Here is a 15,196-nt window from a genome sequence, read left to right on the forward strand (position 1 = left end):
ATCCTCACGAGGGTCGTGGGGGGTGCTGGAGCCTATCCCAGCTGTCTTCAGGCGAGAGAGGCGGGGTACACCCTGAACTGGTTGCCAGCCAATCACAGGGCACATATAGACAAACAACCATTCACACTCACATTCATACCTATGGACAATTTGGAGTCGCCAATTAACTAATTAACTAATTTTTGGAATGTGGGAGGAAACCGGAGTACCTGTAGAAAACCCACGCATGTACGGGGAGAACATGCAAACTCCACACAGAGATGGCCGAGTGTGAAATCGAACCCTGGTCCTCCGAGCTGTGAGGTCTGTGCGCTAACCACTCGACCACCGTGCTGCCCCAATATTGAAGTTAAAGTTTTTATATATGTGTATATATATCATTTTTTGGAACTGATTGTGGGTATCTTGTTGTGCTTGTGATAACACAAGAATAGAATGTTCAACCAAGTGGTTTTCCCAGGAAGAATAGCACTGATAGCGGAGAATTGGATTCAACAAATGGAAACAAAGTTGCTGGAATATCATCCCAGTGTTGACCTTTTTCACCAAAAAAGTTGTATTATATTGTTGACCTTGACGAGGTACATAGTACGCACTAAAGGCGAACAAATGTGTACATTTTTCGGCAGATCTTTGCCAAAATGCCGGCTCTGCACACCGAAGAAACGCTTCGGCAGAAAACTGGCTCAGATAGATTCAGCAGCTGATCTGGGCGTGTAATTTGCCAGAACACTTTAGGAGTCAGCACTTGCAATGAGGCCAGCCAACTACACCACAGTATTACCCCCCCCCCCACCCCCCGTCCACCCCCCCTTCGGTGTCTGCTGTCCCTCCCGCTTTTACTGATCCCAACCCACTTTCTCTCTTTCTTGTCTGACCAGTGTCAGCTCCCCAACTTCTTCCTCAATCGCTCTGCCTCATCCTCCCTTAACTATTACTCATTCACAAAAAAGTTGGACTGGAATGAAGACGTCCCAAGACATTTAACAGTGGAATTCGAACTTGAACTTATTCAACCTCTGTTCTAAATGACTAGAGATTATTTACTTTCCAAACGTACTAAAGGAAGGTCTTTTTTTTGCAGGTAATTTAAAAAAAACTATATAATGATACAGAACAATTGAAGGATTAAGTGTTCTGGACTTTGGAGCAAATACCCCGGGTTCAAATCTCCACTAGTAAGCATCATCGGTATTCGTCAGGAAGGGCATCCGGGATATAAAGTGCTCAAATCAGTGTCAGATAAAAAGATTTGCTGTGGTGACTCCTTAATTAGGAAAAATCCGAAAGAAACTAACAAACACAACAATTGAAGGGGACCGTGTTGATGTATACATGAAAGATGATAAAAACAATCCAATGTAGGACAGTGTATTGGATTATCCTTAATTTACTGCGTTTGTTTTTTGGAGGGTACAAGTGCAAACGTAAGAGTTTCACCGGGATTATTTGGGTTTTAATACATGAAGTTCATTCGCTCATTCATTCATTTTCTGGAGCCTATCCCAGCTGTCATTGGGCAACTAGTCTGGTGGCCAGCCAATCACAGGGCACATATAGACAAACAACCATTCACACTCACATTCATACCTATGGACAATTTGGAGTCACCAATTAACCTAGCATGTTTTTGGAATGTGGGAGGAAACCGCAGTACCCGGAAAAAAAACCCACGCATGCACGGGGAGAACATGCAAACTCCACACAGAGATGACCGAGGGTGGAATTGAACTCAGGTCTCCTAGCTGTGAGGTCTGCGCGCTAACCACTCGACCGCCGTGCAGGCCGGATAAAAGAACCGTTTATGAAAACACGAGGGCTTTCTTCGATTGCGGACTTTCATAATCAAATCTGATTGTTTGATGGTTGTGGAGATCTTCCAGAATCTGTACCTATTCCAGCTGTACTGTATTTCCTCTGTGCAGCCTACTAAAGTTCAATTATGTTTAATTTGTCCTTCTACTGCAGTTCATAAAAACTCATCCATTACATCTTTGGGAGCGAATGAGTTAAAAATAAAATGTTCTTAAATAAGCATATATACATATAACCGGAGTATACGAAAAAAAAAAACCCACGCATGCACAGGGAGAACACGCAAACTCTACACATATAGATGGCAGAGAGTGGAATTGAACTCAGGTCTCCTAGCTGTGAGGCTTGTGTGCAAACCACTCGATCGCCGTGCAGCCCTTACCTGAAGTACAGTGTTAATATTTGCGGAATGCGGAACGCGGAACTGAAGAGTGGCAACATTTACATAAATGAAGTGGTCAAAAGCAGGTGCACCGCACCTCAACATCGGGGACAGGAAGTTGGGGGGCCAGGTGGGCAACTTTGCTTAGGAGATCTGCCAGGTCTGAGTCACCTGAGTCATATATTGTGTTGCCAGATGTTATGATTTTTAAGAAAAAAAAAATTCAACACTATCAATTGGTTCAGAAACACTGTAAATGCTGCCGTTCCGTGCAGACAGCGCTGGTTCGATTCCCAGCCTCTGCCCAACACCCTGTCATTGGAAATCTCCAATGCAGATCATGCGAGTGACGTGAAAGACAACCATCATCATTAATACCGACACTTGGAGATTTTTTTTAAACAAACAAACCCCTACTCTAGAACGTTACTACTTTAGCTAGATTTACCGCGTAAGTCTTCAAAGCCCATTTGAGACGTCCATTGCTTAAGACAGCCTCAAAATGTCTCAGCCAATAAAGCATCCAAATGTTTCCCAGTTGCTTCCCTGCATTGTCTGCTGTGGACACGGACCCTAGTTAGATTCTTCTGCATCCTGCATTAACTGTCTGGAGGCCCATTTTAACATTTAATGTGTTTTAAATGCATCCTGCAGTTTAGTGCTCGCACACACACATACACAATTGTAGGCACATATGCATGTATTTCATATGAATTACGGAATGTCCCTGCTGGTTACTGGTGAAATAAGTCGATGTAAACATTGATTCGTAATGCATGCTAATGATATACACCACACATAACACACGCCCATCGTTATATTTTTTACGGCCCTATTGGGCCTGGAAACTAGGCCTCTGCCGACAGGGATTCTACCATGTGTGCATGCATACACATGCTCAGAAGTAAATATAATACTTCATGGTCTTTACCTTACATAACATTTGTAAGAGTTATTACAACATGTGGCCGTGGGGCTAACTGCATCACCTTAATGCTTTTTCCCATGTGACTTCATACTTTATGGAGTTGTTTTTATTCTAATACTCATATTTTACATTGGTATTCTATCAGTGCTATTAAATCTTTCAAAAAAACAGTCTCTCTCGGTTTCGGACATTTTTGATGATTTTGATTTTTCAAGGCAAACAGAATATTGTGTTATTGGGCTATTGTCTATGGTACTGAATACATGGTATACCATTAACCCTTAGATGCATAAGTGGGTCAAAAATGACCCGGTCAGGTTGTTTTCTTGAAATATCTTTGTTATGAATTTTTTAAAATCATTTCATATTCCAGGTATTCCTCAAAAAACATATTTTTGATATCATGCCGTTTATATTTTTAACGTACCTTTTATACATTTTAAGACATTTTTGTTTATATTTTACTACCCCAGCCTTCCGTAAGTGGGTCAAAAATGACCCGGTCAGGTTGTTTTCTTGAAATATCTTTGTTATGAATTTTTAAAAATCATTTCATATTCCAGGTATTCCTCAAAAAACACATTTGATATCATGCCATTCACATTTTTAACTTATCTTTTAAACATTTTAAGAATTTTTTGTTTTTATGTTACTACCCCAACCTTCCATAAGTGGGTCAAAAATGCATTTTCTATGGAATCCAATAGGAACCTTTGATTCTTATCAACTTTGGCTGTCAGGAATAAATGAACCTAAATATAATACTAAATATCATACAAGTGATTATTCCTAACCAAAATGGCAAAATCATTTTTGCGGGTCATTTTTGACCCACTTAGGGAAGAGTGTAGGGTCCAGTCACTCGTGCATCTAAGGGTTAACATGGTACAAACGAAACGTTATCATAAATGTAGCCTTATACGTATATTTAGCCAAAACGATGTCATAACATACACATAAAAATTGTTGTTTTACATGAAAGGAAATTTGTAACTCCAGCAGATTTTCACTTCCTGGTTGCTGCAGAGCTATTTTACGAGGCAAAGATGCATGCCGAGCTCTTATAAAATGCACTATAAAATACTTTGTGGCTGTTTTTCGGCTTGAAACGCCACTGAACATGCTCTCTTCTATTGTGGAGTTGCATCATCACCTCTTTGGGCCTCTCATGCAAAAAAAAAGACCATTAAGATGACAAGATGGATGGATGGTCGTTCTTAGATGGTCGTTCTTTCTAGACTTTCTATTGGACTTTTCTTTGACTTTTTTTTTATGCCAACCAGAATTAAATGTACATTTGCATAAATACAGCAGTGAGTACAACTTGTGTATCAAAAAGGTACAAAAAAACTGCACAAGTGCCATTCATTCCTTAATAACTTCAAAGTAAAACAGTGCAGTGTACTATGTGCTAATATTATACACTATGAAATACGTAAAAAGTGTAGTTTTCTGACCCAAATGGAGTTCATCGCTTGATACTTTCTCCAGATCAGCAGGTATTTAAAGCCTTAACATTTCCCAAGTGAGCAATATTCAAATGTCAAGGCTGTTGCCTCTGCAAACACATCTGTCTTAGAGTTGCTAGGCTGTGACATCTCGGGAGACGAGGCATTTTTATTATTTTAAACAGCCAATTCCGTCTCCTCCAGACCAATATTAATGTCAGTGAAACGTTAATTCATTCATTTTTTAGCCAACATGCAGGATTGACGTTATTGTCACTTTGTTTTTTTTTGTTTTTTTTTAGTTTTTTTAGACCCCAGGGTCTATTCATGACATCAGAACGACACACTGGGCGTCCAACTCAGGCACGCATCTACTAACGGCTGCTCGAACTTGCACGTAATTATGCTGCTTAATGGCTAGTGGCTTTGAGAAATGATCTTAGATCCTCCCCATTTGATGTCCAAAAGAACCAGGGCCAAGTTTAGAGCAGCTCTCACCGCTGACTTTTTGCCTGCTGTAGGCGTCAACTTCCACGCCGGCCCACCTGGTGGTCTGACTTTTGCTTTGCTTCATACGAGATGCTTCAAAGAACAAAGCCCCTTTACAAGTTGCCCACTTCGGGGTGTGTCGTCCTCTCCGAATTACTGAATTCACACATATCCGAAAAGTTTGACACCTTTCGGTTTTGCCACACAAGCTTTCGGCAAGGACGCCGCAGCAAAAGGTGGATGTCTGTGGTAATGGAATGGAATGGAATGGAATGGAATGGCCTATTTTCACAGAGTCACAGGGCAACAAAGTCTGTGTCAAGTTTGCATGTCATCCGTGGACTTGTTTGGGTTTGCATCGGGATCTCCTGCAGTTCAAAACAAGCTAAGGAGTCAAACTGGAAACACTAAACCAGGGGTCTCAAACTTGCGGCCCGTGGGCCAAATGCGGCCCGTGAGACGCTAGTTTGAGGCCCCCACGTTGATACCAAAGTTTAATGTTGAAATGACAGCTTACCGGACACACATGATTTTGCCCCGCCCATACTGTTACCCTACCCTGTTACCCCCACCCTGTTTTGCTTTGGATTAGCAATGAAGATAAAGGCTTATATGATGCTGGGTACAAATAAATGCAGGAAATGATTTGGAATAAAAACGGAAAATACACGTCAAGATAAAGCATCTCATCAAACATGTTGTTAAAGTTACAACGCTGCTCCCAGATGGAACTGAGTACGATGCTAACTTGCTAATTGGGTCAAATTATTAAGTTTTATTGATGTTCATGTTAAAGGTTAAATAAGTGTTAATACTGTACATTTGAATCTGAAAAAAATAATTTCTCTACCAACTGTATGTGGTTTCTTACATTTTTCTTATTTGCTGTTTTATTATTATTTTACTTATTTATTACTGATTTATTGATTTATTGTCTTTATTCTTAATTTGTTTATTTTTTTTATCTTATTTTGTGTATAGAAAAATAAAAATTAAGATATTTGAGAACTGTGGAATGTTTTATCAGATATTTTGGTGTGGAAAACCGGAACCAAAGTACTGAAAAAGTGTAGGGTATAGCAAAAGCAAAAGCATTGAAGATAGTTTTTTTATTGATTTTTTTTCCAGTTTTTAATAAATGCGTTTTTTTTTTGTTTTTTTTTTGAAAACCTGATGCGGCTCGGCTTCACCTAGAACCTAGCTCCGGTGGCCCCCAGGTAAATTGAGTTTGAGACCCCTGCACTAAACCCTTTCGCAGGTGTGGCAGACATATGGTGGGCTGTCATGGTGGTATCAGAAGATTTGGTTTGTTCCGTGACCCTATTCCAACGGCAATGACATTCATCCCATAATGTCAAAAAGTAGTCCAAACACTTTGATGGCACGTTTACCTCCTGAGTTCATTCACAGTTGGTCCAGAAAGAAAGGGTGAAGGGGTTTATTCTGCTTTAATTGTCTTGTCAGTATAACATGTAAAATTCACACACACACAATCTGAAGGGGGTCTGAGGTGAAATGCAGTCTCAGCATCGAACAATTGATGTGTGTGTGTTTATATAAGCGTACAATTTGCTCCGCCGTAATGAGCTTTTATGTGTGCATTTGTCTCCAGTGTGCATGAATACAGTATGTATCAAGGGTCTTGTAAAAGTGTCTGACGCTAACAGCCTAGCCACGTGCCAGAGGAGGTCTGCTCCACCGCTTGGGGCCTTCTCATCCAATAATCAAATGAACAAGGAGTTATTTCGGAGCCAAGCGTGCTCTGTTAGCTCTATTTGCTTTCTCATTTGAACGCCCCTCACTTTCTTTTCATGTCAATCAGCACCCACTCAAATGTGTTTCCCTTTTCTGTATCTCACACCTCCCTCCATGTTTCTGATGCGTTTAGGGCAGTCGTCACCACCAAGATACCAGAACCTAGGCAGGTTCTACCGCACTCTACCCTTCTCAGATACGTACACTACCGCTCACCGGTTTGGGATCACTTGGAAATCATTTTGACCAGTCTAAGATATGGCTTTTTCATAGTTGTGCAGCGTTTTTATGTCCTTGTTAGACCCAGTTTGTGCTGCTCTCTGAAGGGAGTAGTTATAAAATGATGAACTTGGATTAGCAGCCATACCAGGAGATTGATGCAGAGGACTGACAGTTGTTGATAGTAGGCCTCTATGCAAAAATGTAGATGGTTATAATTTTAATTGTTTGTGAAATGGATTAAAAAAAAGATCCCAGGTTCTACCGCCCTCTACCCTTCTCAGATACGTACACTACCGCTCAAAAGTTTGGGATCACTTGGAATTTTTTTTGGGCAGTCTGAGATATGGCTTTTTCTTGGCAATCCTGCCATGAAGTCTGAAGTCCTGAAGTCGCCGCTTCACTGTTGATACTGACACTGGTGTTGGACGGGTATTATTACCACTATTAGTACTATTAGTACTATTTAGTGCAGCTACCAGGTGACGACCTGTGAGGCGTCTTTGTCTTAAACTACACACTCTCAGATATTTGTCTTCTTGCACAGTTGTGCAGCGTTTTTATGTCCTTGTTAGACCCAGTTTGTGCTGCTCTCTGAAGGGAGTAGTTAACAGCATGGTAAGAGATTTTAGTTTTAGTTGAGATTTTTTTAGATGGGTTTTCTAATAATCTATTAGCCTTATAAAATGATGAACTTGGATGCAAAAATGTACATCCTTCTTTGGAAATCATCTGATTCATTTTAATTGTTTGTGTAATGGATAAAAATGTTTGTGAAATGGAAAAAAAATTGTTTGTGAAATGCATGAAAATGTTTTTCTTTGGGAAACAAAGACATTTGCAAGTGATCCCAAACATTTGAGCGGTAGTGTAGATACTATGTACAGTAAATATAGATGTATTTTTGCTGTATTGACGTGTGTTGGCACCTCCAGCAGAGCTTTAGGGTCCAAGACTCTGAGAGCCAGATGCAATGGAACGTTTGTTTTCTTTTATCCAGCTGGCTGATTTGACATTGATATATTATTTGGTATATTTTATCACCGACACACAGACAGACTTCTTACAAGCTTTCTACCAGACTTTGGTTTGTCTGTGGCGATTTGTGTCCATTTACACTGAAGAGCATCGTATGCTCCAAGGTTTTTAATTTAGGGGGACTGACTCACGATCTCTGTGTTTGATTTCACGGCTCTAGGAAATATTTGATAGTACACAGAAGTAGTTTTCATCATACTTTCTTTGCAAATATTAGATGACACCAAGTCAGAACGCAGCACTAGGAAACCCAAAGTCTCTCGTCGTTTTCTTCCCACGGAGATATAAACAGATGACATCACAGGGTGGTCCGCTCTGCGCCGAGCCACGCTGAGTGGGTCTCCGTTGGTCTGCCAAACAGATGGAAGTAGCAACATAATGACTGCTGGAAGCAACACTGTGAGCGGAGTCATTTCATAGAAGACTGTCATTCATAGATGAGACAAATAAACAGAAGATTTTCTTAATTTGGTACATGAATAACAAAAATATTGAATGACAACAGAGTTTTATGAGTCAGAGTTTTATGGATGTTGGATGTTGTATGGATGGCTGTGAAATGTTTCGATCGGCATTTGTGTAGAACTTGAATGTCTGGTATTGGTGATCACATTGACCGTTAAAGCTAGTTGTATGTCACTTAAGCTCAAAATTACATTTTTTAAAACAAACAAACAAATCCAACCACATCGAACTATGAATTTTGTGTATTGTTGCATATACGGTCTATATCTACACTACCACTCAAATGTTTGGGATCACTTGCAAATGTCTTTGTTTTCCAAAGAAAAACATTTTCATGCATTTCACAAACATTTTTTTTTCTATTTCACAAACATTTTTATCCATTTCACAAACAATAAAAATGAATCAGATGATTTATAAAGAAGGATGTACATTTTTGCATAGAGGCCTACTATCAACAACTGTCAGTCCTCTGCATCAATCTCCTGGTATGGCTGCTAATCCAAGTTCATCATTTTATAAGGCTAATAGATTATTAGAAAAACCCATCTAAAAAATCTCAACTAAAACTAAAATCTCTTACCATGCTGTTAACTACTCCCTTCAGAGAGCAGCACAAACTGGGTCTAACGAGGACATAAAAACGCTGCACAACTGTGCAAGAAGACAAATATCTGAGAGTGTGTAGTTTAAGACAAAGACGCCTCACAGGTCGTCACCTGGTAGCTGCACTAAATAGTACTAATAGTACTAATAGTAGTAATAATACCCGTCAAACACCAGTGTCAGTATCAACAGTGAAGCGGCGACTTCAGGACTTCAGACTTCATGGCAGGATTGCCAAGAAAAAGCCATATCTCACACTAGCCAAAAAAATGTCCAAGTGATCCCAAACTTTTGAGCGGTAGTGTACGTATCTGAGAAGGGTAGAGGGCGGTAGAAACTGGGATCTTTTTTTTTTATCCATTTCACAAACAATTCAAATTATAACCATCTACATTTTTGCATAGAGGCCTACTATCAACAACTGTCAGTCCTCTGCATCAATCTCCTGGTATGGCTGCTAATCCAAGTTCATCATTTTATAAGGCTAATAGATTATTAGAAAAGCCATCTAAATGTCTGAACTAAAACTAAAATCTTTTACCATGCTGTTAACTACTCCCTTCAGTGAGCAGCACAAACTGGGTCTAACAAGGACGCAAAAACGATGCACAACTATGCAAGAAGACAAATAAGTGTGATCCCAAGTGATCCCAAACTTTTGAGCGGTAGTACGTATTAGTACACAGTATGTGTGTGTGTGTGTGTGTTTATGTGTGATATTTTAGCACATTAGAAAAAAAGCACCCTCCAGGCAGCCGTGTAACCCTGGCATCACTTTTGTAGAAATCCTGTATTATGTTCCCATCCACATTACAGGAGACTATTGGCTCCTCTCTATTGTTTAAACAAATAATTTGTTTTGGGAGGGGTAGAGGAAAGTAGAGGAAGAAAAAAAACCTTAAATAGAATAATTATTTTGTTCCCTCCCTGGGCTGGATTGTTCATGAAGGGACTGTAAAAACCTTGTAGATTTATACAATCATCATATAAAATGAAGTTAAACTTTTGTTCACAAAGTTTATTTTGCTGGTGCCAAAAAACATGGGACGTTGCAAAATCTAAGGTTTTCTAAGGGTTTTATTCTTCACTAAATAATGAAATGCTAACTGCTACTTTTTGTTTTTAATTGGCACATACAAAGAAAACACAATGAACATGTTTGCTCCCTTTTGTATGACTTTTATTTTACTAAAATGAAAACTATGTTTCCCCAGATGAGTTGTCAACGGGTCCTCACCTACCTGCGGATATTTGGTACCACCATGTTCGGCGTGTCCCTCTTGGTGGGCATCTCCACGGCCTACATCATGGGCTACCAGTTCTTCACCACTGCCCACAATCACCTATCCTTTGGACTGTACGGGGCCATCTTGGTTGTCCATCTCATCATCCAGAGCCTCTTCGCACTCTTGGAACATCGAAATATGAAGCGATCCTTAGAGACCCCGATTAAACTGAACAAATCTTTAGCGCTGTGCATTGCGGCGTATCAAGAGGACCCAAACTACCTGAGGAAATGTCTGGTGTCTGTGAAGAGGCTGACGTACCCTGGAATCAAAGTCATCCTGGTGGTCGACGGGAACTCCGATGATGACTTGTACATGATGGACATTTTCAAAGAGATCATGGGGTGGGACAAGGTTGCCACCTATGTGTGGAGGAGTAACTTTCACAGCAGGGGACCCGAGGAGACGGATGAGAGCTACGCTGAGAGCCTTCAGCAAATATCCAGACTGGTCCTCAACAACAAGTGTGTGTGTATCATGCAAAAGTGGGGAGGCAAGAGAGAAGTCATGTACACAGCCTTTAAAGCACTCGGGAGGAGTGTTGACTATGTCCAGGTGAGGATGTACAAATGTAAAAAAAGAATGTCAAAGGCATGTGAGGTATATGAAGAACAGTAAAATGTATTCCATATTTGTTAGAGTTAGCGTCCCGTATCTCACTATAGGAACTGACTATAGTGAAGCCAGCAATGTTATTGCCTTCACTGTGGATTCAAAGAGAACCAAATGACCATTTATAGAATAAAGTGGAATGAGCTACAAATGCATCAGAAAGATAGAAGGTGGTCCGACGTTTGCGGCTGTTTTTACTCCTTGGTTTTGTCAAGAATGAATACATATACTTTATGATTACGGTAATGGTAATGATTTTATTTCATTTGAACATGCATCAGATTACAATTGAGTGCATCCCATAATCAGTTCACAGTTCCACATGTCCAAAAGGAGTAGGAAGAAGCAAAGCTTATTAAATCCTACCCCTCCATCTGGCACTTTTACAATCAGTAAGATTTGTTCACTTCCTGCTTTCCCAATATAATTTTAAAATTTTAAATATAATTTTTAATTTTTTATATATATTTTTTTTATATAATTGTTAATTTTTTTATATAATTTTTAAATTTTGTATATATATTTTTTTATTTTTTATTTTTAGTCACATAGCGAAGTACGAGGTGATATGAGCATCCAATGCCATAATGTGTACCATAGTAAGTGTCAATATAGTGATATATATAGCACATCATGACTGGTTCAAGACTCTTCATCCTTGTATTTAGCAAACATCAACAATGCTTTCCTAATATATTTTTAAAATTTTTAATATAATTTTTAAAATTTTTAATATAATTTTTAAAATTTTTAATATAATTTTCAATTATGTATATATAATTTTTAAATTTATTTTATAATTGTTAAATTTTTTATATAATTTTTAATTTTGTATTTAAATTTTAAATTTTAAATTTTAAATTTTAAATTTTAAATTTTAAATTTTAAATTTTAAATTTTAAATTTTAAATTTTTAGTCACGTAGCAAAGTACGAGGTGATATGAGCATCCAATGACATAATGTGTACCATAGTAAGTGTCAATATAGTGATATATATAGCACATCATGACTGGTTCAAGACTCTTCATCCTTGTATTTAGCAAACATCAACTGCTTGTATTGTTTCTTGAATTTGCTCATCGTTGTGCATTGTTTGATTTCCTTACTCAATCCATTCCATAGTTTGATTCCACATACTGAAAAGCTATGGTTACTATCTATGATTACTATCGTCTATGGATGTTTAGACCACACATCGGACCAACAGAAATTGCTTAATATGTCTGATTAAATGTATATTGATCATCAAACCTTGGATTGCACGGTTGAATATAATCTTTTCTTTTGTTTATGTGCTGGTAACAAAGGTGTGTGACTCTGATACCATGCTGGATCCAGCGTCATCAGTGGAGATGGTCAAGGTTCTTGAAGAGGACCCTATGGTCGGAGGTGTTGGAGGAGATGTACAGGTAATATAACCAAACTAAGATTGTTATGTTATTCCTTTCTTCACGCGGTATGTTGACGTCACGTCTATATCTCGTTTTCGCGGTTTGCCCAACCGTCTCCCCACAGATCCTCAACAAATACGAGTCATGGATTTCCTTCTTGAGTAGCGTACGATACTGGATGGCCTTCAACATCGAGCGGGCGTGCCAGTCTTACTTTGGCTGCGTGCAGTGCATCAGCGGGCCTCTGGGAATGTACCGAAACTCACTTCTGCACGAATTTCTCGAGGACTGGTACAATCAGACCTTCATGGGATCACACTGCAGTTTTGGGGACGACCGCCATCTTACAAACAGAGTTCTCAGTCTCGGATACGCAACCAAGTACACTGCACGGTCAAAGTGCCTAACAGAGACACCGATTACTTACCTGCGGTGGCTGAATCAGCAAACTCGATGGAGTAAGTCCTATTTCCGAGAGTGGCTCTACAACTCCATGTGGTTTCATAAACATCATCTCTGGATGACCTATGAGGCTGTGATCACCGGGTTCTTCCCATTTTTTCTCATCGCCACTGCAATCCAACTCTTCTACCAAGGAAGACTCTGGAATATTCTGTTGTTTCTTCTCATCGTGCAAGCCGTCGCCCTGATCAAGTCAACATTTGCCAGTTGTCTCCGAGGCAACATTGTCATGGTGTTCATGTCCTTTTATTCTGTACTGTACATGTCGAGCCTGTTGCCGGCCAAAATGTTTGCAATTGCAACAATCAACAAGTCTGGATGGGGGACCTCTGGGAGGAAAACAATAGTGGTCAACTTCATTGGTCTTATTCCAATATCAGTTTGGTTTACCATCCTTTTCATCGGGATTATCTACACGACTATTCTCCAGACTAGAAAACCCTTCCCTGAAACTGAAATGCTGATTCTGATTATAGGGGCGGTTGTCTATGCCAGTTACTGGGTGATACTATTGACTTTGTACGCAGTGCTCATAAACAAATGCGGTAAGAGGAAGAAGGAAACACACTACGATATGGTGCTGGACGTATGACTTCTTTACTACAACACTGCTTGTTGTGTTTCCTTAAAGATGCTCTTCTGGTAATCCAAGCATCTCTGGAGTTGGGTGTTGAGTTGAACTGCAGTGGGCAAAACCGAAATACTCAAACTTGAAATGGTAAGAATTGTGTGTTCTTTCCGGAGTACCATAGCATTGAAAACGGTGGGCACAACACTATCAATTAGCCCGCTGATGTTTTTAATGGTTTGGTTCATTTGAAGAACAGCTTCTGTAGGCTTGCTACGGTTAAGTGACGATGACTCAGCATGAATGCAAGACTTTGTACGGATAGCTACCTCGTAGACTTGTCATGTTCACTGGGCTTCACTATGGCTATTAGCATCTCGGCCAAAGAAACTGCGGCTCGTGCTCATCAAGGTTTTCCTCAACTATTATCTACATTTCAACTCCAGAGCCCAACTGTGCAGATTTGTTGAGCCTAACGAGAGAAGTCGCTGATTGGCTACCAATCAGTTACTGTAAAAACCAACAGGTTGGTTTTGATTGTTCTGCCAACAAATTACACAATGACTTGGGAATATGAACGGTACATATGGTATCATTGGGAGTCATTTTTTTTGCATGATCTTAGTTATTCTAGATGCCATACAATGTTGTACCTTGTCAGTGTTTTTGGAAGAGCCAAATCAGGCAGAGTTAAAGTAAAACTGCATTTTTGGGGGAATTTTGCCTGTCATCCACAATCCTTATGTGAAACATAAACACATTTATTTACCTTCTCTGTGCATTCTAATGAAAGAAAACAAGTTAGCATGAGCAAGCTAATAATGCACGTCATTGGGAGGTACCGAGGTAATATTTCTACTACGAAGCCCTCCAAAAAAAAACTTGTACCGTGTGATATACATGCGGTGATCGCGCATTAACAATTTCGCCGTATTTTGATTATGTAAAACAACATCGAAACGTCTTTCTTTCACATGATTCAACATGCTAGCCCACTTTCGTCAACACAAGCGGCACACAAACAGTGACTTACAGTGATGGCTGTATCTTCCAGCACATGTAAAAAATTCTGACAGCAAATGAGCATCTTGTTGAGTCTTGGTAGCAAAATTGAGAGCTAGGTATCCACTCTGAGCGGCTAGCTCCGCCAGGTAAATATAGTTTTTATTACGATAACAATATCGCTGTAGCTTGGTTAATATACAAGTCAAGTTATGTAAATGAAACAGTTTTTTTTAGATTTTTTGGTTAGAGCTTTAGCTACCTCCTAGCTCATACTAGCATTGTTAGCTAGCTCATACTAACTAATTTTTAGATATGCTAACACAATGGTTATTCAGCTACAAAATAAAATAAAATAAAATAATTAGTCCTGTTATTCAGGACTAAATCAATAATCCTTTTTTCCCCCCTCAAAAACTAGTTTAGCTACCTCCTAGCTCATACTAGCATTGTTAGCTAGCTCATACTAACTAATTTTTAGATATGCTAACACAATGGTTATTCAGCTACAAAATAAAATAAAATAAAATAAAATAAAATAAAATAAAATAAAATAAAATAAAATAAAATAAAATAAAATAAAATAAAATAAAATAAAATAAAATAAAATAAAATAAAATAAAATAAAATAAAATAAAAATAATTAGTCCTGTTATTCAGGACTAAATCAATAATCCTTTTTTCTCCCCTAAAAATTAGTTTAGCTATCTCCTAGCTCATACTAGCATT

At 39.0% G+C, this 15,196-nt stretch overlaps 1 protein-coding gene across 1 annotated transcript in view; it reads left to right on the forward strand.

Annotated features, from left to right (window-relative positions):
• Window positions 1–14,831, forward strand: part of has2 (hyaluronan synthase 2) — an 18,008-nt gene extending 3,177 nt beyond the window's left edge. Inside the window, exons 2-4 of the mRNA XM_058053942.1 lie at window positions 10,360–10,986; window positions 12,352–12,453; window positions 12,560–14,831. Coding sequence (XP_057909925.1) covers window positions 10,360–10,986; window positions 12,352–12,453; window positions 12,560–13,489 — 1,659 coding nt within the window. The 3' untranslated portion in view covers window positions 13,490–14,831. The remainder of the gene's footprint in view (window positions 1–10,359; window positions 10,987–12,351; window positions 12,454–12,559) is intronic.
• The last annotated feature ends 365 nt before the right edge of the window (window positions 14,832–15,196 follow it).

The sequence above is a fragment of the Doryrhamphus excisus genome, chromosome 17, assembly GCF_030265055.1.
Source record: "Doryrhamphus excisus isolate RoL2022-K1 chromosome 17, RoL_Dexc_1.0, whole genome shotgun sequence".
Classification (NCBI taxonomy): domain Eukaryota; kingdom Metazoa; phylum Chordata; class Actinopteri; order Syngnathiformes; family Syngnathidae; genus Doryrhamphus; species Doryrhamphus excisus.